We start from the raw sequence: 26,837 nt of genomic DNA, 5'->3' as shown, positions 1-26,837 counted from the left end.
AACTTGTTTAAGATTCTAACTTGAAGATGCAAGTTTAAAAATGTATAAATTTTTAGTAAAAAATTAGTTATTAATTAATTTTCAATGTAATTTTTTCAAATATCGTGGAGGTATAATGGCGCCTTTTCTATCTTTTTCGCACAGTGCTGCTTTCTTTCTCTGTGACGTCACGAATACCTCCATGCACATTCTGTTATCCTAATAACAAGTCGAAGCTTCCATGATCCAAACGCGAGATGGCGCCACAGATACGAAAAATTGTTTAATTCTTTTTCCTTGTCTAACTCACGGACAAACCACGTTCCTACATATTCCTATATTCACACACAAATTCCGTATATATTTTTAAATTTGTATATACATATTTTATTTATTTTTTCATCGCATAAGTACATTATACAGTATAAATATTTTATTTATATTATTTATATTTTTACACGTCGAATATACATTTCATCGTAGGTTTTACACGTGATATAATGACAGTTTAAAGGGACAAATACAAAAAATAAACAGGCAATAATTAAAACACGTTAATCATATTTTAGAAAATTTTTCGCACGCCACTTCTTCGCGGATCATAATCCCTTGATGACAAAATAGAACTTTCTACGAGAAGAATGTATAAATATCGGTGGCACGAATTTTTTTTTTAAATAAACCGCAGAGAAGAAAAAAAAACATTTTTTCACCTTATACGTTCGTGCATTCGATATTTTTCGATCAGAACCGCGCATAAAAAAAAAAGAGTTGCGTCTTCCTTCGTTTAAGTAAATAATTCGATATGTTCCAGGGAAAAAAATATTTGTCTAACCACTCCTTCGTAACGAAACCGTCTCGACAATCGTCCCATGAAGAAATCAACGAGAGAGGTGCGTCTCTCTGTAAATAATTCGACCATTCAGTTTAAAACAGTTTACACGATTTGCGGTTATCTTATTACCTTCGAACAACGAGAAAAATGCGAACAGCAACGCCACCTAAGATTGTTATTTACGCGTCTTTCATGTCGTAAAAATATGGCTGGTGCATCGTCGCTAACTTTTAATCAGGCTAATAGACAATTAACGTTTCTCGATGTGTTCCACACACTTCCTCTTTCCATTTTTTTTTTCATCGTCATTCGAAGCTGCTGCTTCGAAAATTTATTCGATCCTCCCCTTCCAGTGGCCCCTTATTTTCAACGCGAGAAATCGTTGGAATTCTTGCCAAACGGAATCTTCTGAATCGCATTTTCCACGCGAATTGTCTCGCGCACAACATTTTAATCCAATCGGTATTACAGGAGCATCGGTACGTTTAAGAGATACTTTGAAAGAGCCGATTAAAGACATTAAATGAGATGCGTTAATGCGTGAAATTTATCCATTCTATAGGACGGATAGGTAATGCACAAGTACTGCAACAGGTGTATATAGATCTTGCTCTTTCTTTTTTTTTATGAATATGTGTTTTTCTTTAAAAATTCACGCCGATTTTCAAATATAATCGGTTGCATGGATTAGGTTTCAAACGAGTAACTTCTCTTATCGTATGCATTTAAAATAAAAAATGTATTTTATTAAAATTAATTATTTAAGAAAATTAAAGGATTACCTTAATCTTCTTCGAGAAGTAAAACGTTTTTAATTATATCTAGTGCACAATCTATCATATATCGAAGATGTTAATGTTTGTAAAACTCAAAGTTTTCGTTCAAAAATATTCGAAAATTGAAAATTCTTCACGAATGTTCAATCGATCTATATATATCCTTCGTTACATTACTTAGAAATTACTCTTTGAAGAAATTTTCAATCGGTAATGTTCGATCTATCTATACGCATCTAAATTATTATTTAAAAAAAATTTCTTGATTTTTTTTATGTACATACATCGAACGATTATTAATGTCGTTAAATCTATCAAAACGATTATTTTAAAAAAATTCGAAAATTAAAAAATTCTTTCATTTACCAATCAACCGATCTATGTCGAATATTGTAAATTAATATAATAAATTAATTAAATACACACAATCGATCTTTCTACACCGAGCATTAAAAATCCTCGAATTTTTTAAAAAATTCATTCGATAAAAATTTTACGAGACGATCTAGAAAAACAAACTTAGAAAAAAAAAGGGAGGATAAAAAGAAGAAAGCTAAGTGGCTTGCGCGATTATGCGATCTCTATGGAGAGGAGTGGCAAAACGAAGAGAGAGAAAGAGAGAGAGAGAGAGAGAGAGAGAGAGAGAGAGAGAAAAGGTGGCGAGTGGCGTGGTGAGTGGCGAAGCCCGCAATCTCATACTCGCGATCAGGCTGTCGACTCGACGACAACTCTTCCTCGTGCCCAGTGCTTCACCCTCCGTCACGAATCGCAGTTTGGATCCTGCATTCAAACGATAAACTTGTTCCACAGAACAAAAAAAGAATCGCTACTACCACTTCCGGGATGAATCGAAGGATCGCGTCGCTAATCGTCAGCCTTGCCCTCGTGTTGGCGGTTCGTTCAGGTATGTATTCTTGTTCCCTTGTTTAATTAATTGGAAATTAATTTATTGCGAATTATCGTGGAATCTGTGTCGATCCAATTTCTCTCCATGCGAGATACATTTATATTTATATCTAATGTGTAATGTTCTAGTAATTATTTAGTAGAATTTAGTTTTGAATTTAATTGGATTAAAAAATGATTAATTTGAGGAGTTGTTATTATTATTAAGGAAGTATTTATTTTTGTGGCGTAATATATGTATGATTTAAATTAAAAAAATTATATTTATCGTCTTATACATATATATATAATTACGTTATATTATTTAATTTCGTTTCACGATGATCAAGTCTTCTTTGCAATATTTTTCTTGTAATGCTCGTTTGAATTTATTTCGGCTCTACAGCGTCGGCTCTATATTATCAACGAAACTTTATATCGTAATAACATTTAACAAGATTTAAGTTATTTCAAAAAATATATTCCATCGTTTTTATTATTATTTTATTCAATAGCTGTAATCAAAGCAATATATAAGCGAACATCATAGTATACGCGTATTAAACGCGTATTATTAATTTTAACTTCAATTCCTTAACTTTTATTCCATTTTTAAACAGAGAATATTCGTGATTATCGATTTCTTTTTCTTTCTTTTTTCTTTTTTTTTACAAGAATAAAACGTGAATAGCCACGAATTATTTTTCATGCAAAAAATAACTCGAAAACTGTGGAGGGGTTGTAGGTTAATCGTAGTTTATCGAACTACGAGTTGCAATTTACGACGGGAGGGGGAGGGGTAAGTAACGTCGCGATTCTTGGCGCCACGATATTCTGCGACCCAAATAATAACTACACACGGACATGCGTGTGCTTGGAAGAAAGAAAGGGAGAGAGAGACGTTAAGAATTACGTATTTTTCGATTTTATAAACATTCTCACGATATATCCGCTCCATTTTGGTTAAAATTAATCATAGTAAATGTTACTTGGACGTCATAAGGTTATCTACTCAGGCGCCAAGGAAAGTAAATTATTTACTTTGTCTTGGAAACAAACAATCTTCGAATATTGGGATAGATCAAGAAAAATGGAAAAGTGGTATTTTCTTTAAATAGATTCGACGCGTAATTTCCATTTTTTCCCTGTTTTTTCCATTTATATAAAAAATATATGCAATAGGATACGAAAAGAAACGAAGAAGATGGTTCATCGTTATTATTAATTTTGTTTTTATTTTACATTATGTATTTTGGATTTGGAAATTTTATTGATAATTTTTCGTAATTTTCGTTTTATTTAACAATATTTAACCCTTTGCGGAATATTTTGGAATCTTATTTACAATCTGATTAATTCTCGCGTTTATGTTTTATTCTATTTTTAAGAATTACATTTTTAACGATTTTTTCTTGTTTTATTCCATACGTAATTATTGCGTTTTGCGAATCGTTTGTAATTCCAGAAGTACAAAAGGATATTATCCGAATCTGATTAATTTTCGTGTTTCTATTTAATTTAAAAATTTATTATTAATAAAAAAATTTATGCTATTGTTTGCAAACGATTTTTTGATTTTCTATAAAGGATATTTTCTATACGAAACAAGATCGTAAATATTAACGCGTAAATATTATAAATAAAAATATATTAGGAACAGTATTATTTTATCAAGAATTTTATTATTAGAGATTAATTTTTCCATGAAGGGTTAATAATAATTTTACAATTATTAAATATTATAGGCAAAATAAGAGCTTAAAATATAAGGTTAAAATGATTGTACAAAAATTTTTTCTAAATTCATTTCTAAATTTCAAGTATCGTTTTAAATGAATTATAAATTGAGCAGCAGTTTTTTTTTTCCAACTATTTTTTGAGAAAAATCGTGTCAAGTGCCAAAAGAGACGTGCGAAAATATTACAATGCCAAACTCAACAACGTTTTAGTGGCACGTTGAAGAAGAGGAACGTGAAGAGTACCAGGATGACGACAAGAGTGACCATTTGTACACAATTAGCGGATCATTGCTAATTAGCTGTGAAAAAAAATGTAACGATGATTATTTGACATAGAAATAAAATATAAACTCGTTTTTCTTATTCAACATCTCGTTTGTTTGATAAATGAAAAATATTATTTGTGTTAAAAAAAAAAACGGTTTTGATTTTACAGACGAGAAATTAAAGTGCTACATGTGTACCTCGTTGACGGATCCTAGCTGCGACACGGATCTGAGCACAGAGGATATCAAAGAGTGCACTTTGAATAACATGGACTCGTTTAAACAAAGGATTCAACAGCACAATGATTTAAATAAGATATCCGTCATTTTCGATGTCGACAAATCACAGTATTATCAAGCATCCGCCCCAATGGCATGCGCTAAAATGATTCTTAAGGGTACGAATCGTGAATTTTAATTTATAAAATTTAAAAAAAGAATCAATGAATTTTATTTATTATTTCGTACTATATTTTACATTTTTGTTTCAGATACATTTTTATTTTTATATTTTCTTATTATCTATAAATAATCTCATATTTTATAGAAAGAAATTATATTTCTGAAGTTTCAAATTTAGAAAAAAAAAAAAACAAATTATTTATTCTTTCTTACTTATTATTTCATATTTCATATTTTCATTCGATATATTTTTATATTTTCATCGTAGAATAAAATCAATCTTTTTTCAAATATTTCTATATCTTGTATCCTATATTTTATAAAGTAGTTTCTTAAAAATATTGGAACATTCAGCTGTTAACGAGTTATTAAAACACTAGCCAATCATGAAACGCGTAGCCTAGTTGAAACGCCGAATTATAGCTGACAATTGGCTACGTACTGTCGACCGAACACGAACAAATTCAAGCAACATATTTTAAAGAAAGTGCGTTGAATATAACAAATATTTTTTATAAAAATAAAAAATATCGAATTTGCAAACAATGAATAAATAAATAAATATTCAACACACTTTCTTCGAAAGTACATTGCTTGAATCTGTTCGTGCTCGATCGGCAACTCGTAGCTAAGACTACTGTCACGTATCTATTACGCGTTTCGTGCCTAGTGTTTTTTGTTAACGACTCGTTAAGAAAGCTGTGAAAATTTTCGAAAAAAAAAGTATGAATCTCAGTTTGTGGATGTCTCAACATTTTGGGGATATCTTGTATTTTTGTCTTTATTATTTTTTTTTTGTTATGCTTTATATCGCGTTCATTTATCCATAAACGATCAAATTTATCAATTAACCTGTGTTCATCAGTCAACAATCGAGACGTGACGGTGAGGACTTGCCAGACAGCGAAGACGGAGACTATCGACCCGTGCAAAGCGATCGAAGGCAAAGTCACCAACAATATTCATGATCTGCAAAGTTGCCAATTATGCGAACAGGACGCTTGTAACGGTTCCATTTCTGTCTCTCCAAGGATTCTGCTCCCACTGTTGTCCATCATTGGTGCAATGGCTTTCGCCTCTTTTTACAAGACCGCGTAACCTAACCTTTATAAATTATCCAAGTTGAAAGAATCGATGTCGATTATCCTGTCGAGTTACGATTCCATTTAGCATATTCTAAAATTTGAAACACACACATATACGCATGTATAAGCATCACATTGTTCATTGATATTCCACAATGCGTTTCACAATGCGTTTCACAATGCGTTTCGAATCGTGATAACAGATATATTTGCGATATGAAAGAAAATCGATCAAAAAATTTGTTAGATCTCTGAGTGAAATTATTTATTTATTTATTTATTTTGCATTAGATATTATTTTATACAATTCTTATTTATATCTTCGAGGAAAAGCAGATTAGACTAATATTTGTTGGAAAAACAAGCGAAAAAATCTAGCATGCTATTGATTACTCAAAACAAGATTTTTTTCCGATTAAATTCGTTTCGTAAATCGTTATTTCGATACGTGTAATTTTGATACAATTCTGAGAACAAGAAATTTCCATTTTCTACGTTTCAAAAATAACGAATCAATTAACAGATTTTATATACCAAATTTGAAAATTAAAACAATGTCTATGTAGAACGTTATGGTAATCGATTCCACGATTCCATCGCCTGTAACGCGTGTTTCTTATAAAAATTCGAATATTGTATTTCTAATTGCATATTTGAGCACGACCTTATAAATAAGTAAATACATTATATAGCTATATATTATACGAATTAAGGGGCTTATGTGAAATTTTGGCCAGTGTTTATATCAGAGGAATGCCACTCACGGTGGTTGCTTGAAAAGATCGAATATATATATATCATCGCACGAAAATTATTACGAGCAATAAAATATGCGTGTATCGTTAAAATTTCTGAAAAGATACGAATTTTAATACTCTGTATATACGCGATTAATAATCGAGATTAATAATCGTCGAATAATTTTAGATTACAGAAGGAAAATTTTGACATTTCGCTATATGTATATGAATTTCTTATCTTCTTTGTAAATATCGATGATTAATCTAGTTTCAACAATTAATTCCATGTTTTTTTTTATCAAGATGCGAGCGATATATTTATGTAGCTTCGGTTTCGGAAAACACTTGTACTTTTTAGTGTAATGTTTATGTAACATGTTTAATTCTGAAACAGAGGAATTAAAATATATATATATATATGATCGAAAGGATTAATCTATGCATTTTTTACGACTCTGACGCCAAATTTTACGCTATGTAACTATTCTCCCTACTCTAGTTCACATTTTCAGAATCTATATGATCCTTATTTTTATCGCCAGAGATAAGATAATAAGTAATGAAAAGATTTGGAACGTATGCAGAGGTGGAACCGACATGGTTGGACTAGCAATCTCGATGACGATAATCGTTCTCTTGAATATAGGTAAGCGGTAACTTTCGATTTTATTACTTTCATCCAAGTGCAGAAAAGAAATTTAGAATTTTTCAAATTACGTTTCGTTCATCGCGAAACCAAATAATCTATATTACAGAATGTAAAAGTTGTCGTATTACAAATTTTTTTTTCCTCCCCAACAATCATTCGCTTCATACAATCGATCGAAGATATAAAGATATCGATTCGAATTTGGCAGAGTACGGGAAAGGAGAGTTGTGGTGTTACCAGTGCAACACCAACTTGAGGAACAGGCACACGAGGGAATGCAACGATCCTTATCTATCATCCTATTTCGATTTAACTCTTTGCCCTCGAAACGAGTCGCACCATTGTTTGAAAAGCATCATAGATTGTGCGTATATGAAATAACTTTTACGTAGATTATTGTGTTCGCCTTCATTACGTGCACGCAACGTGCATCTACGGTATATCTAACGTGCTATCAACATATTCGATCTCATTCGTGGGTTGCATAAAATGTTAAACAGGGAATACTATGAATTTTGAATATTTAAGTTCAATTCACGAATGTTTTTTCTTTCTTTTTTTTTTTTTTTTTTTTTTTTACTAACAAGTATTCGAACGCTATTTTACAAGGAAGTTAACCTAAAAATCTTATCTCGAATAAAACTTTTTACTCTCTCTTGTCGAGACGAGAAATCGTTTTCAAGGGGTGAAATGAAGTTATCACCATTTAAGCTAAATTGTCTATATTTTTTCCTATTTTTGATACAATTTTATACGACAACTTTTTTTTACAACGCAATAACGGAGTAAATTCTGAATATTTTTTTAAAACTTTCAAAGTTTTTTCTCATCAGAGACCATTTAAAGAAAATTTATTGAAACTTTGAGCAAAAAAAAAAAAAAAAAAGAAAAATATTTCGTAAATTTTCGTAAAATATTGTTTCAGGAAATAAAACAGTGTTGGAATGCTTTTGTGAGTCACTCTACTATATTCATCATTGATCTATATTGATATTTAAAGAATGAAACGAATCAATTTCTTCGATAAGAATCGTCAAAAAAGAAAAAAAAATTATTAATTTCGAATTCGAGCTTTTCGAATGAATACAATTTAAAAAGAAATTTAATTTTTATTGGACGAATATAGAGATTACACTATATATTAAAAAAAATATCACGATAGATTTCAAACGAATCAGAAACATTAAAATGATTTCCATATCTGAATCAATTTTGTTTCTTAAGAGCAGGACGTTCTTCAACATTATCCAATGTTAAGCAATCGGTGCTGAGTTAAGGGAAAAATCAATTATTACTCAATTTCTTTCTTTCTTTTTTTTTTTTTTCCTTTTCGAAGATATAACAAGGTCATTGGCGAAGAAACGACCAGATTTTACGACGTAGATTTATCTCGATTAGGAATTGAATAGGATTTCTTATATGGTTTTGTGAAAGTAGGGCAGTGTCTAGGTAGTTATGTTTTTGTCTCTTTGAAACAAATATCGTGTACTTATGTAAGAGATGATGAATCGACGGTGTGCCCTATCTATCCTGTCAGAATTTTATGCTTTTAATTTCAAATTATGTACGTATATACGTATACATGTTAAAAAGTATATCTAGCATTACATATCTTCTTCTTTAATTGCAATTTAATTTACGTTCCGAAACATTCTTTTCCAAGAAAAAATTAACAAATTGCTTAGCTCTACGTGACAAATTAAAAAAGTATCATAGAATATAAAATATTCGCTGAATAGAGAACATTTTAGAACCAAGGACGGAATGTTAAACGCGAAAAACAATCAATCTCGACATTTTTCCTTCTTCTCTGTGAATAATTTACCTGTTCTTTTAATCCCATATATTAAAAAGACGTGAAATATTAATACCATCCTTCGTAGTCGTAATTTAATTCCTATTTACGTTCAAAGAATCGTTGCTAAGGAAAAATTAATAAATTCTACGTATTAAAATTAAAAAAGTATCATAGAATTTAAAATATTCGCTGGATACAACAATTTAACCAAGGACGGAATATTAAATGCGAAAAACAATCGATCCTGACATTTTTCCTTCTTCTCACGAGATGATTAGACGTAATGATTCGTCTATAAATTAAATAAGGCGAACAGGTTAAATTCGTATTTCACTGAGAAGAAATTAAATAATTCTATTCGCGTTTAAAAAGCGTATATAAATTTTTATTTATCAATTAAAAATTACTGGTTAGATAAGTTCAAGGATAAAGTATTAAAGAATAGGTTAATAATCTTAATGTTTTCCCTTTTTCTCACGAGATGGCAGAACGATTTGTTTATGCCTTTGATATTTTCATACCGGTTGGATAAGTTTAACCAAGAATATTAAAAGATAGATTAATAATCAATCTTGATCAATATTTTTTCTTTTTCTCGCGAAATGGTTATGCGTAAAACGATTTTTTTACGCCTTTAGCATATTTTAATAAATTTTCATACGTTAAGTAGGCACAATTTAATACGATTACTTCGAGATATAAAGTTTTTTTCTATTTACTTACGAAGAAAAATTAAATGAATTAAATACACGTCTAAAAAAACGCATACAGATCTTTATTTACGAATTGTAAATTTCCGGTTAGATAACATTAATTAAGAATAGAATATGAATGGGTTAATAATTGATCTTAACTTCTTTTTCTTTCTTTCTTTTTTCTCTACAGAATGGTGTATAATAATTCATCGTTGTCACAATTCATTTATCTCAATCTCGCGATTTTCGTTATATACATATATATATATATATATCGCTGCCTTGAAACTGGTGAGATTATGACACAACTATTTCCTTAATGATGCAGATGGAGACGTGCTGGTGACGGTACGAGGCTGCGTGCCGTCACGAAAAATCGATGGATACTGCCAACAAACGGAACATTTTCCAGGATCCAGCATTAAGTGCTCTTTTTGCGATGATTACGCTTGCAACAGCCAAAATTCCAGTCGTGTTTCGAACAATTTAATATCGATAATTTTAACTTTGATTCCTTCAATAATTCCAATCATATACTTATTTTAACTCTTCCTTTTTTATAATAAAATGACTGATTTTACGCTTCATATTCTCACAAAGTAACTAATTAGAAATGGAATAAAATTGAAATTAACTTTTAACACGAATGAATATTCTGATTCTCATCGGATATTTAGAAAAATATTAAAATTAAACGTAGAAACATGGAAATTTTATTACTAAAAATCGAACATTCTTCATATTAGAATTTAATATTTCGTCTAATTTTGATTTGACGAAGTTAATAAAATTTTCCAAACCTTTCTTTCTCGAAATTTCCCTTAAAATTAACAAAATTCTCCCTCCTTTTTCTCTTTTTCCTCTTCTCATTATATTCACTTAATTCTCTTTAATAAAATTTTCAAATCAACTTATATTTCCAAATCCTCCCATTCAGAAATTAATAGCAACAATTCTCCTGCAAAGCTTCCTTTTCTTTTTCTCGATTTTCGCATCATAAATCATCATCATCATCGAACCCTATTACGAAATACGACGATAAACATGGATTGATCGGAAAAGGCTGTTGACTTTCAAGCGAGAAATTAAATTGCTTTATGAATGAACAGGGAGACAGTGTAACCTTTGTATCGATGATGGTGACTTTACTTACGTCCCGACCAATACCTACAAGGATCGTGCGTGCTACGCGCGCACATTTACGCACACGTTGGGCGCATCTGGTCGAAGGGGGAGGGGTCAAATGCTCGAGTCAATTCGGTAATGTCTAATGCGGGGTTAAACGATCCTCTGACCCCTGACGAAGCAGCCTTCCTTAACGAGTCGGCAAGCCTCACTTTGCAATCCTCCTTCTTGTTCCATATTTGTATCCAATTGTAGCGACAATCATTCCAATGAAATTCGTTTATTTATTATGATGCAAAGATTTATTTCGTATCGATCGAGTCCTCGATTTTTAAATTTAATTTCGAGATTGAAAGAAAGAAGACTGAAGATTTTTTTTTTCTTTTTCGAATTTCGAAGAATATAGAGATGAAAATGAAAAAGTGAAATAGTTATTGAAAAAATATATATATATTTTTTTCAAGAGAATTTCGATTTTTCTTCGAATTAATTAGTTAACACAAAATGATATTGCACGTAGTCATCGAAAATATATTTTTATTTACGTTTCCTTTTTCAAACTTGGCCACTACACGGTTAATAAAGTATTGCATACACTTCTATCCTATTCTACAGCTCTGAAAATAAAGGAGAATCGTGAGTTATTAGGTTATCATAAAATAGGAAGTGAGAAACAACTTCGTTCGAAATCAAAACTATTCAAAGACTATGAATCTCCTCTTCTCTTTCAAGATCAAAGTAAATCCTCGAATTCCAAACAATCATATTTTTCCAGCACGAAACTCCGCAAGATCCCAAAGAGAGGGGGGAGTCCCATAATTGTTCTAACGAGTCCAATGAGGGTCTCTGAAGAGCAATGCCGCTTTCTCCCTCTCTCTCGACTCATAATTACCGTTTCGCCTGTTCTCCCTTTCTCTCCTTTCGTTTCTCGCTGCTTCGCTCTCCACTTGGCGAATTTAATAAAAAATGTTCACGGTTGAAATTATACCGATAATAAAATAATAAATAAAGTAGTCGGTTCGAATAATTTTTTTTTTTTCAAATAAATTAATTATTAATTGATCATAGGAAAAACATAGCGTAGTAATAAACTTTTTTCTTTAATAAGCTTTTATTCGTGCAAAGTAAAATTTGTAAAGTTTAAAAATCGAGATTTTCCTTATTCTTCAATTTTATCATCATGGATATTATACATTATGAATATTTTGCATTCTGTAAATTTCTTTTTTCACAATGAATTTTGCATAAAATAATCTAGTTATCTCTACTTGTACACATTTTTCTTGATGTTTTTTTATTTTTTTTCTTTTTTGATTATGTTCTTGATAAAGCTCCAACTCACCTTTAAAATCTTCCAAATTTTGAAAAGTTGAGAAACTCTTCTTTCGGCTAATTAATCTGTCAAGTGAATTACCAATGAAATGATCGATTGAAATTAATAATTTTCATCTAATAAACATCTGAAAAATAAAAAAAAAAACTTTGAAACTATATAAATTATCCCTAAATATTTCTGCAACGTCGGCAATTAATCTTTGCTTGCCGCGCGTTTAAAACGGCGCTTCAACTAAAATTAATTATAAATTACGTAAAAATAAATTATCACTCGTCACTTCCTACGTCACGTAACAACCGATCTACGACGTGAAAAAGAAAGAAAAAAAAATGCAATAATATTCTCGTGACGCAAAAGCAACATTGTTCGAAAAATTTTAACCAATTAATTTTTTTCCACTCGATCCAACCTCTACTTCCTCGACTCCTTCAGATATCATATAGAAGGTTATTAATGGCGCGCGAGCCGCGCGTTTATTGGTCCATTCCTTATGCCCCAAGAATCGAGGAGAAGGAGGACGTCGCCGTGTACTCCGGGCAAAAAAGGGGGTGTTGGCTGTTTCAGTAACGCTGTGAACACGTACGGTGACGCTATCAATTCCTCTCTGCCTATTTCTGGACCACCACATGCTCCAACATAGATCTCGTGATTGGTGTTGATCGATTCTATCGAACAGGATATCTTGACGAGTAGTGGAGGATATCGATATGTCGTCGGTATCGAGTTGGATATTGGTCCTGGTTGGCCTGGTCGTTTCGATTCAATCGGGTAAGTGATAATTTAATTTAAATTTTAGAATTGAATTTAATTCTTTCAGGAAGAGAGAAAAATCGATCGATTGATTTCTTGACGATCTCTGAAGAATTTTTAATTTTTCCCGCCAAATTATTATTTAGATCATGCTTATTTAGATAAGTGAAATCCCATCGAAATTTTGTGAATTTGAATATTTAAAGGATGGTCATAAGCGATTTCAGATTTTAACAGCATAAAAATTTATGATCCAGGTTGTTTTTAAAAAAAAAGAATATTTGAAGGGAATTGTACTTGAACTTTAACTTAGCAAGAACTTAGAAGAAAAGTTTTCGAAGAATTTTTAATTTTTGATAAGCGTTTCTCCAAAAACAAATAATCGTTGCGCCTTGGAAACAGAAAATTTTAAATAAAACGAATTTAGAAGAATAATTTATTTAATAATTCTTTGGAAGAGAGAAATTAGTTGATCTTGATCCCTGAAGAATTTTCAATTTTCCCGCCAAAATACACGTTTCAAGTTTTCGAACAATTGAATTTTATGATGTGCGTAATTTGCGAGGATATTTGATGAAAGAATTTTTTCATTGGAATTTTGCGATGATTTTGGTTATTATTTTTATGATCTTGTTTGATAAGTAAAATTCCATCGAAATTTTGCGAATTTGAATTTTTAAAAGATAATCATAACTGATTTCAGGTTTTAGGATCATAAAAATTCATGATCGAATTTTTTAAAAAAGAGTATTTACGAATTTTTTAATTTTTGTTCAAAATTTTTTAATTTTTGTTCAAAATTAAGAAAAAAATTAATTTCTAATCATTGAATAAAATCGTTTTTATGGAAATGAAAAAAATTGCGAAACGAATTTAAATTTTGGAAGAAATCATAATAAATTTAATAATTTATCATCCTTTGGAAGAGAAACTAAATCTCTTAATTTTCGAAGAATTTTTAATTTTCCCGCCAAAATGCACGTTCAAATTTTCGAACAATCGAATGTGATTTGATACACGCGATTTGCGAGGATATTTCATAAAAGAATTTGATCCATTTCCCCTCCTCTCCTCCCTCCCCCTTGCTACGGAATGTTTCGAAAACAAAAATTTAATAACGAAACGGGTGAATCAGAATTCGATGGCAATGAGGATAGACGATGATTCGATAACAATGGCGGTTGAAATATAGCAGAACAAAGCATTAAGATAAAGTTATTACGTCATTTACATTCATTAAACGTTAAACTCGGGCATTAATGTTTCTTTTGACTCGTTTGGTCCACTTACGACTTTAATTATTGTTTCTATTTTCTCATTACGCAATCGTCCATTGTTATCATCTTATCAAATGCGTTATCAAATCGCCTATTGTTACTTATTTTTTTCTTTTTTTGTTTGTTTCTCGCGCGGTAAAATAAATTAAGTATGATCATTATTAAATCGTTACGATCGATTGTTCCGTTCATAACGCTAATTTTCATAATTTGTAAATTTTAACGCGTTTTGTAAATATTCTTGATTTAACGCAGGTCGTGTATATTCCATTTCTATGTATTTCGTCATTTTGCCGCAGCAGAAAGGGGAATGACTAATCCATTGGAATATTCCATAATATTATTCGAAACTGACTTTTCAATATTTCTTTGTCATTTTAAACAATATAAATATAATAAACAATATAATAAAAATGATATTGAATCTCGAAAGTTTCATGTAATATATGCATGTTTAATTTAATTTTACGCAATTAAATTAGCATTAAATTCAGAAAAATGATAACTCGGAGTAATAAAAATAACGAAGTAATAAATTTATTTGTTAATATTCGTAACGCATCTCGAAATAATAATGATAATTGACATTAAATTAGAATTATTTTTTTGTACAACTTTTTCAGAAAAATGAAAATTCGAGATATATAATGAAATAATAAATTTGTTTGTTAATATTTAATGATTTTTAAATAATATATTTATTAATTGATGATTGAACAGGTTCAGCTTTACGATGTTGGGATTGCGCTTCCAACACCAACCCCTTATGTGGTGATCCGATGAACGTCACTGATCATCATGGCATCTTCCATACGAAAGTATGCGAATCTGGAACTTACGAGACGTCGAAACAAATTTGCCGAAAAATCGTGAAAAGAGGTAACAATAATTGTTTTAAAAATAATCCTCAACGAATATCAAATTAGGCTAGAAGATAGAATCAATTTTCTCGATAAGAATTAAGGAAAATAATTAGTATTTATATGAGAAAGAAAGAAATCTAATATATAAGAAACTTTTGTCAATGAAAAATGCATTTTTGAATATTGAATATAAATACGAATCCTAAAATCCAAATTTTCATATTTTTTTTTACACTTAAATTATTCTTATATTAAACCAATATTAATTATATATTATTCGTACAATTATATTCGTACGATTATATAATTTAAATATATATTCTAAAAAAATGTAATAAATAGTTTTAAAAAATGAAATAAAAAGATGAAAAACTTCCTTTGCGTGTTTACGCAAATATATAACAAACTCGAGACATCCTGTTTAGTCATAATCATAAATATATATATATGGATGTTCTCAATTCTTACATCAGGGATGACGTACACACGTTGTATGAAATCATAGGATAGCGTAACTCATCGTCTTCAAGTTGATCGCCACGGTGTATTGTGTTGCGTTTATGAGTCATGGCACGTGCTTCTACACCATAATTGCGATAATTACGTATTGGCAAGGTCAAAACCGCGTCTATGTCATGGAAAAATCACTCGATGTCACGGAATCATTGATATTAAGGTTAATCGTGTAACTCGAATCCTGGACTTAATGAGTGTAAAAGATTAATTAAATTTGCATAACCGTTAAAAAATGTCACTTCTCCAAACGCGAATAAAAAGTTGTGTAATGATATTTTAAAACTCGATCGGGAATAATTTGTAAAATTATCAGTTTAATTTCTAATTTTTTTGTGTTCTTTTCAGTGTTGATAATTTTGTAAATATAGAAATCAAATGTTTCAATGATTTTAGTTTATATAAGTTGAATAGCTTTTGTGATAAATTTCTCAGATGTATCGTTCGTAGATTCTAATCCTGAATAAATATCCACGAGATCCAAATTCATTCAAATACGTAATATTTCGTAATTACTTCCGTAGTTTGTTGGTGACATTTGGAATCCTGGCTGTTACACAACCTGTTGCACTAGATCGCTCAAATGTAAACACAAAAGGAAACATAGCCTATAGCGTGCTAATATTCGGTTACACGTATGTGAATCGGAAGTTATGCATACGTTACGTCTGTTTCTATGGATATTTTGGTTATGGATTACATAAATCCTACGAATCTACCAATAATTTTCCTTAATGTCACGTTGCAATCGGAAGCTAATCATTTCACGACTCGATGACATCGTAGAATTGATCAATCGACATGCATAAATGTCAACATAATTGCACGTGTGTCAACGTTACAATAAGAGAACACGATGATTCGTAGTAAAACGAATTCGTAATAAAAAATTTCTTGATTTTCGAATAAATTTGTTGAACTTGATTTTTTTTTCTTACAGAGAATGGTGAAAGAGTTGTGATTCGTCAATGTTCAACACCGAACGTCGACGAAGCGGATATCGTGGATGGTCCTTGCAGCGCAACTGCGATTTCAACTCGAAATTTAATGGAATGCTATATTTGCAATACCGACCTCTGCAATTCCGCAATGGGAGTATCGGTTACACAATCTCTTTTCATGGTCACGTTGCCTATTATTGGCTACCGTTACCTACAATCGAAATACATCGCCCTTTAATGAAAAACTTTAACCTATATACATTTTCTACTTTGAAAAATAACCACGGAGCGTAAGTGCACCATTTTAAACGATTTTAAATTATTACCATCTTAAATTAAAACGTAATAATGAAACGTTCAATTATCATAGTCTTGGTTAATAACAATTAATTATCAATCTTAGAAGTCGTTTCGAAATGATTTTAAATTATACGAATTCAAGTGAAAGTTCGATTATATAGTGTTGGTTAATAACAAAGCTATTGATATATTGGTAATAACAAAACTAATCCTAGAGATTAATTACTAATCCTAGAGAGTGCAATTTTAAATAATTTTAAATTCAAAAATAGTAAGGAAAATTCCAGTATCGTAGTCTTAATTAATAACCAAATTATATATAATTGGCAATTAAGTCTTTATTCGCTATCGTAAAGAGCGCCGTTTTAAAGGATCTTAAATTTAACAATGTATTAATACTTCGTAAATAAATTTTATCACGTGTAATTTATTTCTTATCGCGATTATAATCATTTTTTTAGTCAAATTATCGATTAAATCGCTATTCTAGACGCGTGTATCCATTTGAAAATCTTATTAAGATAATAAAACGGTGTATTAAAACGATTTTAAGCACGCACAAATTTGTTAACTATTTTATAGTTAGGCATAGCTCGTTAGTCGTGTATTAAGTAGAATAGATTGACATATAGTGGAGTAGTTGCATCACCGTGCTAAAAGCTTTATTTAATCTAATCGTCTATTTAACGATAACACGATTTCCGTAAAAAAAAGTAAAAATAAAAAAAAAATCAATACTATTATGAAACAACGATATTTTTGTACAATGTGTATATAGTTTTAACACGTGTGACGTGATTGTATAATAAAGGATTGTTAACTCGATTTTATACTTTGTAATTACGTAGATTTGCAGCCTCTCGAATACTTGCTTTCACGTCACCATTAGTAATTCTCTCTGATTCTTTTCTATCGATTTTTTGTTCGAATTTTCTTCTCTCGTTAACTTTATTGGTTTAAGCTTTGTCGTTTTCATTTTTTTATCTTGTGTTATTTATATAATTTCTTTTATAATAATACTACTTTAAGTTGAAAAGAAAAAAACGAGTGAAAAAAGTAGCTTATCAGGAATCCGTCCAATGTATAAGATGATACGAAATTTTGTTCTTTCATTTCGCATTATCTGATTAAAAGTAGTATTTTCTTATATTCCATTAAAATTCTTTAATTATTAGATTTGTAGATTAGACATTATGCTTTTCATTGCGATTTTCTTTCATTATCGATTCTTCTTTTTTTCGATTTATTTATTAATATTAAAAACAATCAATTTTTATTATAAATTTTCGAGGAATGATAATTAGAATTTATTTTTCATATTTACAATTTTCTATTTTACTTTACTATAGGAAAATATAATGTATAATGTATACCTATTTCTAAATTTCATTTTCTATCATTTGTGTATAATACTTAATAAATACAAATTACTATTACATTTATACATTAATACTTACATAACATTATAATTAATACATTATGAATGGCTATATAAATTTCATGGTAACGTTTAATTTAAAATTAAAATTAATTTTTAAAATACGTAATAACATAAAAAATAAAATTATAAAGAAAGAATATTTCTATAGAACTAATTGCTTAAAAAGTATTCTCTCGGTTACTACAAGAAGATTGGAACAGCAATTTACTTAAAACTAAATTATTTTACTTACAACTTATTTAAGAAAGAGAAAAAATTTTTTGATGAAAAACGAATATCGCGCAGCAGAAAAGCCTCTTTTCGAAATTAATAATTATCTTATTTATCGAAAAAAAAAAAAAAAGAAAAACGTATAAAAATATCATGAAACGAATTTTTCTTGTTTTTCACATTTGTGAAATGTGCTGCACGATGATTTGATATACTTGAAATTTAAATTGATTCATGAGCATTGAATTACTTACAAGAAAAGATTGCAAAAATCAGAAAAAAATGAGCAAATTTTTTCTGACAAGTTGAGATCGAAAAGAATATCGAGTTATTTAAAAAACATTTACTACAAGACACAGATCTTTTTTTTGATTCTTATAATTAATTGCTATTCTTTCCTTGTATTTTGCTCCAATTTTATATTATCTCTTACGTAAATGAATACAATAAGAATATCGAATGAATTATTAAACTAAACTAATAAACAATATTAATTCTTGCAACTAATATTGATGGAATATACAATATCACACAGTATCGATAATTATAGCAAATTCTAATAATCTAATTTATAACCTAGATATATACCATTAGTTTATTTATTCCTTATATTAATACGACAAGGAATAATTTCTCCAATACTTTCTAATCACACACTGTATCACTCATAAATAAGTAGGATCTCAGTGATGAAATGTACACGAAAGAAAATGGTAAATATGTATCCTACAGTTATATATTCTTCCAGTTTTTTCTTTTTTTTTTTTCTTTCTTTTTTCTTCTTTTATAAATTGCAATGGAATCACATGTCGAGAAGTATTCTTAATTTCGATTATTCGACGATTGAAATTTGTTAGCAATTGGCTCGCATCTGCATACACAGCAAGAAGGGAAGAGGAACCAGTCCATGAAGATACCTTTGCAATCGTTATCAGGATCGTAGGCGAGCAATCTGTGCCATTTATATTTTTGCTCGCAGCCACAGTCACCGGTACACCGATTCGTCTGGGTTTTCCTGGAAACAGGAAACTTTCTCGAAGAAAACTTTTTTATATTCTCAAATGAAAGTTAAAAGACGTGAAAAATATACTTACGAGCAAACTTCTTGGTGAATGGCTTGCTCGAAATGTTGCGTGTTCACGATGGCACGAATCTTTCCAGCACTGTTGCTTGCCCAATAGGGCGTTACTATTTCTACCTTGGATTCGCATGCATCGATTCTAGAAAATTTTTTAATTCAATGCACAAAAGTCGAAAAATCTTGGTAGAGGATATTAACTTTTAATAAATACAATGAATGAAAATGCAACGAAATAGAAAATGGATTGAAAGAAATATTACGTGAAAATTCTGATATGTGAAAAATTCTGTTTCATAATTTTTTGAAAAGCTCGTCACCTGCATTGAATTTCATTTGAAATTCTCTCTTTTTTTCGCATTGCATTGAGAGAGAAATTTCTTTTATAAAAAATTTATTTTCAAGAGTAATTTTAAAAAATTCTATTCTCGAATTTATTTGCACTTTCAATATAATACAATTGAATGATTCTGACAAATATTTTTTTTTTATTTTTGAAATCATCTACATTAAACGTGTAAGGATTAGAATCTTAGAATTTAAAACTTTCCATTAAACTTAATTAATGTAAACTTTTTTGAATTTTTCAATTTCAAATGAAAAATTTATGGCAGAATAGGAAATTCTCTGATACAAAAATCATTTGTATTAAAAGTGTTATAATCTTAGAATCTTGAATTTAAAACTTTCTATTAAACTTAATTAATTACTTTTTCCTTATTTTTGAAAAGATTCTCAGATTCCTAAATAATTACATTTCTGGTTTGAAGAAATATCAAATTTTCTCCATAATTTCCAATAATTTGTATATACCTGCCGCTATCTTTATGATTCTTTCCGGGAGATTGTCTAGGATTTCTAGTTTTTCTCACATTGGCGAAAAATGAGTCACCATTAGCCTCGATTTCCGGATTCAATTCGTCCCGGAAATTGGGTCCACCATCAGGTATATCGTGTTTCACAGCTTCTCTACTTTTTCTTCTTCTTCTACGTGTACGATGATGGCCAGTCTCTCTCGTTGGTGATCCGTATCCCGAACTCATTTCAAAGTCACCATACATTCTCTTCATTAACGCCTTGTTTTCGTCGATGAAACGCTCTATCCGCTCTCTAAAAAAGTATATATATTTTATTATCTTCGTTTTATTATCTCATTTATTTATCTCGTGGACATTCTGCTCACCCATTACAAGCCTCTTAATGAGATATTTATATCGTGATTAAGAAAAATTTAGATCTCTCGATTTTTCTTTTTCAACTTAAAAAAAAATCAATATTTATCTATAATAAGATAGTCAGTAACTTAACAGCGGATCTTTATGCAAAATCTCATAAATTAACAATTAAAGAAATAGAGTTTAAATAGAGATTATTATTATTCTCATTCTTCTTATTATTATTCGCCTTATTCTTCAGCTATCATAATATGCGCTATACTTTTACCATTTTACTTTTTCTTTTATATCAAACTCTATAGATTCTTCTATAATTTAAATTTTGCATAAGTAAACATCCGCAATTTAGTCACAACAGTAGTTATAAACTACCAGAATAGAGTAATTACATGGGATATGTGTTTCCAGCAGTTGGACAGAACAGTTGATGATTCTTTTTAATGCACGGTACTCCGCGTACCAAGTCTCCTCTTAATTCGACACCCAGAGCGACGGAAAGTGCAGTCCAAAGAATCTGGAAGAAAAATACAACGCGTTTAAGATCTGTTCAAAAACAATAATAATTATGGCATGATGACGTGAAATTCAATGTCACGAGAATAATAATAAGAAGTATAATTTGTAGATTGTACGAGACCTACGCATCTTCGTGTATTCTTCCAGAATAATGGTGGTAGAACTATAGATAAAATATAGTTAATAATGACGCCTACGATCGATCGCAAGGACGTTTCCATGGAGGAGACAATTGTGTCGCAGTGAACTAAGTGTGAATAACACTTGACTTCCAATGGAGCTTGGAATGCAATAGAACATCAGAGCTGATAGTCGAGATATCAATACAATTTTGAGACTAAAACTTTCGACGATTTATTTTTTGCTGTAAACAGTAATTTTCAATGTAGGATCCAAATTGCTAAAAATTAATTTTAATTGTAATAATTTATCAACTTTGGAAAGTTGATAATTGAAGGTGTATATATGTTCGGAAGTAAAATTCTTGAGAATTGTTTTTTCGAATAACTTTTAACTTTCTCAACGTAGTGTCCATTGGTAAAAATTAATTTTAATTGGAGGTATAAATATATATTCGAAAATAAAACTCTCGAGAGTTATTTTAAATTGAAGCTAATTGTTCGAAAGTAACTCTGATTCTCAATGTAGTGTCCATTAGAAAAAAAATTAATTTTGGAAAATTAAGAATGTGAGATACGTTCGATGATGAAATTTTTGAAAGTTATTTTTTGCTACATTGAAAAACAATTTTTCGTAATAATTTCAAAAAGTCGATAATTAATGATTTGAACGTATTAAAAAATTATTTCTCGTCAATAGACTCTTCGAGTAAGATAATTTAATAATTCTTGGAATATCGAAATGTCAACGATCCTTATCCACTGTTCATGATTAATTTTCCACGTACCTCGTGGAATTTGTAATTGTCGATTGTACCGGAAGTCGGGTCCGCCGATGATTATCATCCTACGCTCACGTCTCCATCGAACGATCAGTAGGCGTCATTCAGAGACTCGAGTAACTTCAAACCGTTGTATCCAGGAGAAAATATGATGCATTGCGAGGCAGAAATGAATCATGCCTCGCATATCTCGTGAGTACACGAACTTTTTATCTTTTTAATAATTTTTGAGATATCTTTTAATAATTTCTAGAATAATGACTCATCTCTTGTATTTTTTAAGAAGAAAATTGCTGGTTCAACAGGAAGGAAATATTGACTAAAATGAAAAAAAAAATAATGTTTATATAATAATTATTCGATAAATTTACGTGAAAAATTAGCATGACTTTAATAATTATATATCGTTTCATACCGTGTATTTTCGAATCGAATTCGAACGATTTACTTATACGAAGTGGAATACCTTAATTACAGTGGAATAGGCAGGCCTGCACAATAATCGAAAAATATGACGCAAAAATCACGATGAAACATGCGAGGAAGGTTAATCGTATTTCTTTTTAACTTTCAGCGATTGGATCGAGGACATCGACCGGATCGCTTCCGAACTGTAATTCAATATTGTTAGTCGTGTTACGTTGTCACGTCGTTATATCATTTCACAATCGATGCTCGATTGATCTCAATTTTGACTGTTATTTATTACCACATCGTTCAATCTTCATGTTTCAATTTTTTGAAGTTTATTTACACGTATGAAAATCTATCGCCCAGTACTGAAAAATTTTTCGACGAATTTGTAAGCAAAATATCAATCCTCTCGCTATAAGATCTCAACATTACTTATTATTGTTTCAATTTTTTAAATTCGAAACAACAATCAAAATAACAATTCTCTTGCTACAATTTCTTCCAATATTATCTACTATTATTAAATTTTTACCGAATTTTTAAACCTACCTTTCATTTTCGATAAATTTCTAAAACATAAATCGATTTCCCTTCTCCATCAAACCCTCAAAGATCCTTCCTTGATATTTTTCATATTCACAACATTATCAACAATCTTTCACATCGATTGAATTTATTCAAATAACTTACGAAGCGGCGGGTTCAAGAGGTTATGGTCTCAATGCCAGCGCACCACGATTGACCTTAAGCCGGTATCGCATCGCGCCGATTCTTTCCACATCGTTCGAATTACATGCACGGTAGGTAAGAGTAGAGACACGAGGAGAGGAGATGGGCGGGTGTAAGTGCATGCACCCAACCGACTCTTCGCGAGATTCTAGGGAAGATACACGGGGTCATGGGTGGCCAGTGAAAATGTCACGCTAGTTGATACAGACTTTGAACGTTCCTGTAGCCACGGCCGCGTTCGATCACCTTTCAAACGATCCTCGAACAAGTCGATTTCAAGTACGAGACGCTTTCAAGGAACAAACTGTGGAGAATACAGTATTTCGTGTCGCCAATGAAAAACATTTCTGAAACTGGTAAACTTGCACCGCTTGGTTAAGATTAATTGATTTATTTTTGAATGGTAATAATATTTCGATAATCCTGTTTCGTCCATTTTGTCCTTCTTTGATTAAATTTTTTTATCATTTTCATGGTAAACACGATAGGTTAGTTTATTCGATTTAAAGAAATTTGGGAAAAAATGCAAGTGAGAAAGATTCGAATGAATATAAAATTCACTGAAATAAAATCGTTTTTTAAAGATTTAATATGGATAATATGGATAAAATATGGATAATAGATTAAATTATCACAATTAAATTTCTCTCACGAGATATAGAAATATTTTTAATCGTGGATAATTGATCGAATTGTTTCACTCGTAATCTTCGTATTTTTGTTTCCAACTAGCGAATTTTCAATTTAAAACAATAGTTGACAAAAAGCAAGATCTTTATTGAAATTTTAGAAAAAATATACCAGTCATAAAGATAAAAGACATACACGCGACCTAATTTTGAAATTGTGAGGTTGTCTAACAAATTTGTTGAAAGTTCTTTCTGTATCTTGATACAGAATGAGTCTACGTTTGACGAAATCCACTTATATATTCCACGTCTGTAATTCGTGCGTGAACAGTTAAGTATACTTTCTACTCACAACGAATTCTTCCACATTCTAACAGTCTGAATCGCACTATTGTTGCTCGGTATTTAAGAAACGTTAAATATAAGAATTGTTACAATTCTCGATATTATCGCAGATTTATATCATATTTATCATATATTTTCTGCTCACAACGAATTCTTCCGCTCTAAGAAAAATTCCATTCATGAGTCACACTATCGTTATTCAACATTGGTAAAAAAATATTACAATTCTCGATATTATTGCAAATTTACATTCGTAGCATATTTTCTACTCACAACGAGATTCTTCCACTCTAAGAACCTGTGTGATTCACGCTATTATTATTACAATTCTCGATTACAATTATTGCAAATTTATATTAGAATTGTCATATACTCTCTACTCACAACGAATTCTTCCGCTCTAATAGGTTATGAGTCACAATTACTCAGCGTTCGTAAGAATCGAATGAAATATTATATGATTCTCGATGTTACTACAAATTTGTATCCATATTTATTGTAAAATTTATATTTCTCGTGAAAAATATGAAAATAATGATTAAATGCTGTACATTTCGTTCTCCAACTTACCGGAATTTGTACGTAAGTACCATTGTTTAGTTGCGGATAAGAATACAGTGGCACTACGGGGACCGAGCCGTTCTTTAAAAAGATTGGGCCTTGGATGGGCGTGACGTGCGCATCCCTTGGTATCTCTGGATCTTTGTCGTCGTAGTAATCCTCGAAGTCGTCATCATAGTCTAAAACAGCGTGAATCGAAGTTTTTGTACCGGGTCCACTTTCCCCGTTTACTCTCGTATACCTTTAACAAAATTTTTTTTTTCCAGATCAGTAATTCAGTTATGAAACACTTGATGATAAACTGATTAATCCTTGGATTTCTTTCATTCTTTTTGAATTTTTAAATGAATCTTTCGATGCTTGGATCTTTGAATTTTGGCACTTTTATAATTTTTAAAATCCTTAAATCTTGAAATTTCAAAGAAAAATAAAATTGTCTCGAATCACCTATAATAATATAATAAAGCGTAAGACAAACATTACACAATTCAAAAAATTGAATATATACAAAAACAAAAGTAAAAAGATATCTCGAGAAGGAAATTGCGAAAGTATCAAGGTATAATACGTATAATGATCTGCGACAGAAATCAAAGGGACAAACGTATCTTATACTTTTGCGATAATTGTCAGCAAGTTTGAGGTAAAAAAATATCGCTATACCTCATATGGTTGACACGTTTATATTAATAATACATATCTGGAGTACAAGGCAGTACAGAAAGAAGCGATATCGTGCAGATCGATGACATAATTTCCCGCAGAAGAGGAAAGTGAGGGTCGAGTAACTCGCACGAGTCGAGTTGTTGGCCAGAAATTCATTAGGAATGCACGGCACGTAGCAAGAAACTGTTCGACTGATCGTTACATAAATAATTACGATTGCAATTAAGATTATTACTACGAAATGTTTTTTAGCTGATTTCAATGATGGATTCGAAGCAAAAATATCGGCTTATTGTTCGAGTTAATTAATTATTGTAAAAAAATAGAGTTTAAAAGTGGAATTAACTCGTCGTTTAACTCGACTTAACATTTAATTTTCGCATGCGATCCATTTCAATTATTTTTAAAGGTATAGAAATTTTTTAAAGAGGTAGAAACCTCGAGATACTTTGAACGAATTATTCAATTTTATTTTTAACAATTTTATTTTTATTTCTAGATGGAAATTTCCCAAATTCTATATTTCTTCCTCTAGAATAAACTGACCATCACTTTCATGATGAAAAGAATGCTGGATAAAACTAATCAAAAAACATTCAAAATGAGAAATCAAAATCAAAATACAGATACAACAAAATTACCCATTAGGCCTGTCGGGATAGCTTTCCTGTTCCGGCATTCTCGACGTTCTCAAGTTCTCTTGCTCCTTTTCCACGCTTGCTCGTTGTTGTTGCTGTTGTTGCTGCGCCAATGGCGGTGCACTGGGTCTTATCTGTTGCCTGGGCTGCGTCCTCCTGAAATCTTGATTGTAATTCGCGTATCTCGTGTCCTGAGTGGAGGAAAAGGACGAATGCTCGACGTACGGATTCCCATTCCTTTGTCGATTGAACGTCGATTGACGTTGCCTTTGCTGTTGCTGGTTTTGGTAACCGATCGGTGGTATATAGGGCTCGTTTTGGAACGGCTCCTGCTCGTTGAAATTTCGAGCTGGCGCGGGTGGGAGTACGGCGTTGAGGCGAAGGTTGTTCACCGTCGATTGCCCTCCGTTTTGCCCATCGTAGAAGAACGGTGTAGGCGTCGCCGATTGATACGGCAACGTAAAGTTGACCAGTGACATTTCTATTCCTTCTTCTTTCCCCTTCTTTTTTTAATCTGCAAACAAATTGCGGAAAGAAACTTTGACGTTTTTGAAAGAGTTGTTTGGTTATTGTGTAGATG

The 26,837-nt window shown here is 30.7% G+C and overlaps 4 protein-coding genes across 6 annotated transcripts; 2 read left to right on the top strand and 2 right to left on the bottom strand.

Annotated features, from left to right (window-relative positions):
- The first annotated feature begins 2,229 nt into the window (after positions 1–2,229).
- LOC107992642 (uncharacterized) lies at positions 2,230–7,135 on the top strand. The gene is made up of 3 exons (XM_017048652.3): positions 2,230–2,494; positions 4,651–4,878; positions 5,748–7,135. The coding sequence occupies exons 1-3, from the start codon at positions 2,434–2,436 to the stop codon at positions 5,978–5,980; spliced, it is 522 nt and encodes a 173-aa protein (XP_016904141.1). The 5' UTR covers positions 2,230–2,433; the 3' UTR covers positions 5,981–7,135.
- An 82-nt stretch (positions 7,136–7,217) lies between these two features.
- Positions 7,218–17,779, top strand: LOC108001508 (uncharacterized). Of its 3 annotated transcripts, none has more exons than XM_062080491.1 (5): positions 7,292–7,353; positions 10,178–11,109; positions 12,875–13,078; positions 15,058–15,216; positions 16,654–17,779. In XM_062080491.1, the coding sequence occupies exons 3-5, from the start codon at positions 13,018–13,020 to the stop codon at positions 16,890–16,892; spliced, it is 459 nt and encodes a 152-aa protein (XP_061936475.1). In that variant the 5' UTR covers positions 7,292–7,353; positions 10,178–11,109; positions 12,875–13,017; the 3' UTR covers positions 16,893–17,779. The 3 variants fall into 3 exon arrangements, with proteins under 3 accessions (XP_061936473.1, XP_061936475.1, XP_061936474.1); XM_062080490.1 differs by having other exon boundaries at positions 7,293–7,353; positions 12,743–13,078; XM_062080489.1 differs by lacking the exons at positions 12,875–13,078; positions 15,058–15,216; positions 16,654–17,779 and adding an exon at positions 7,565–7,720 and having other exon boundaries at positions 7,218–7,353; positions 10,178–12,573.
- LOC108001499 (protein spaetzle 3) lies at positions 16,707–22,332 on the bottom strand (the record flags this gene model as incomplete). Its single annotated transcript, XM_062080732.1, has 5 exons — positions 16,707–19,620; positions 19,700–19,825; positions 20,497–20,793; positions 21,248–21,372; positions 22,282–22,332. Coding segments are annotated over 5 exons (792 nt in total), but the record flags the coding sequence as incomplete, so codon positions are not given.
- Positions 22,333–26,256: 3,924 nt separating this feature from the next.
- On the bottom strand, positions 26,257–26,736 carry LOC133665637 (uncharacterized). The gene has a single exon (XM_062080731.1). It carries the CDS (start codon positions 26,734–26,736, stop codon positions 26,257–26,259), a length of 480 nt encoding a protein of 159 aa, XP_061936715.1.
- Between the last annotated feature and the right edge of the window lie 101 nt (positions 26,737–26,837).

Source organism: Apis cerana, linkage group LG10 (genome assembly GCF_029169275.1).
Source record: "Apis cerana isolate GH-2021 linkage group LG10, AcerK_1.0, whole genome shotgun sequence".
Taxonomy (NCBI): domain Eukaryota; kingdom Metazoa; phylum Arthropoda; class Insecta; order Hymenoptera; family Apidae; genus Apis; species Apis cerana.
This window is presented reverse-complemented; position numbering and strand designations above follow the sequence as displayed.

Bases quoted from the DNA above. Each gene is read 5' to 3' on its own strand.
- LOC107992642 (XM_017048652.3), top strand. From the start codon at position 2,434: ATGAATCGAAGGATCGCGTCGCTAATCGTCAGCCTTGCCCTCGTGTTG. The intron at 2,495-4,650 runs GTATGTATTCTT...TTGATTTTACAG, and splicing joins CGTGTTGGCGGTTCGTTCAG to ACGAGAAATTAAAGTGCTAC. The intron at 4,879-5,747 runs GTACGAATCGTG...TGTGTTCATCAG, and splicing joins CGCTAAAATGATTCTTAAGG to TCAACAATCGAGACGTGACG.
- LOC133665637 (XM_062080731.1), bottom strand. From the start codon at position 26,736: ATGTCACTGGTCAACTTTACGTTGCCGTATCAATCGGCGACGCCTACA.
- LOC108001508 (XM_062080489.1), top strand. From the start codon at position 7,227: ATGATCCTTATTTTTATCGCCAGAGATAAGATAATAAGTAATGAAAAG. The intron at 7,354-7,564 runs GTAAGCGGTAAC...CGAATTTGGCAG, and splicing joins AATCGTTCTCTTGAATATAG to AGTACGGGAAAGGAGAGTTG. The intron at 7,721-10,177 runs GTGCGTATATGA...TTAATGATGCAG, and splicing joins TTTGAAAAGCATCATAGATT to ATGGAGACGTGCTGGTGACG.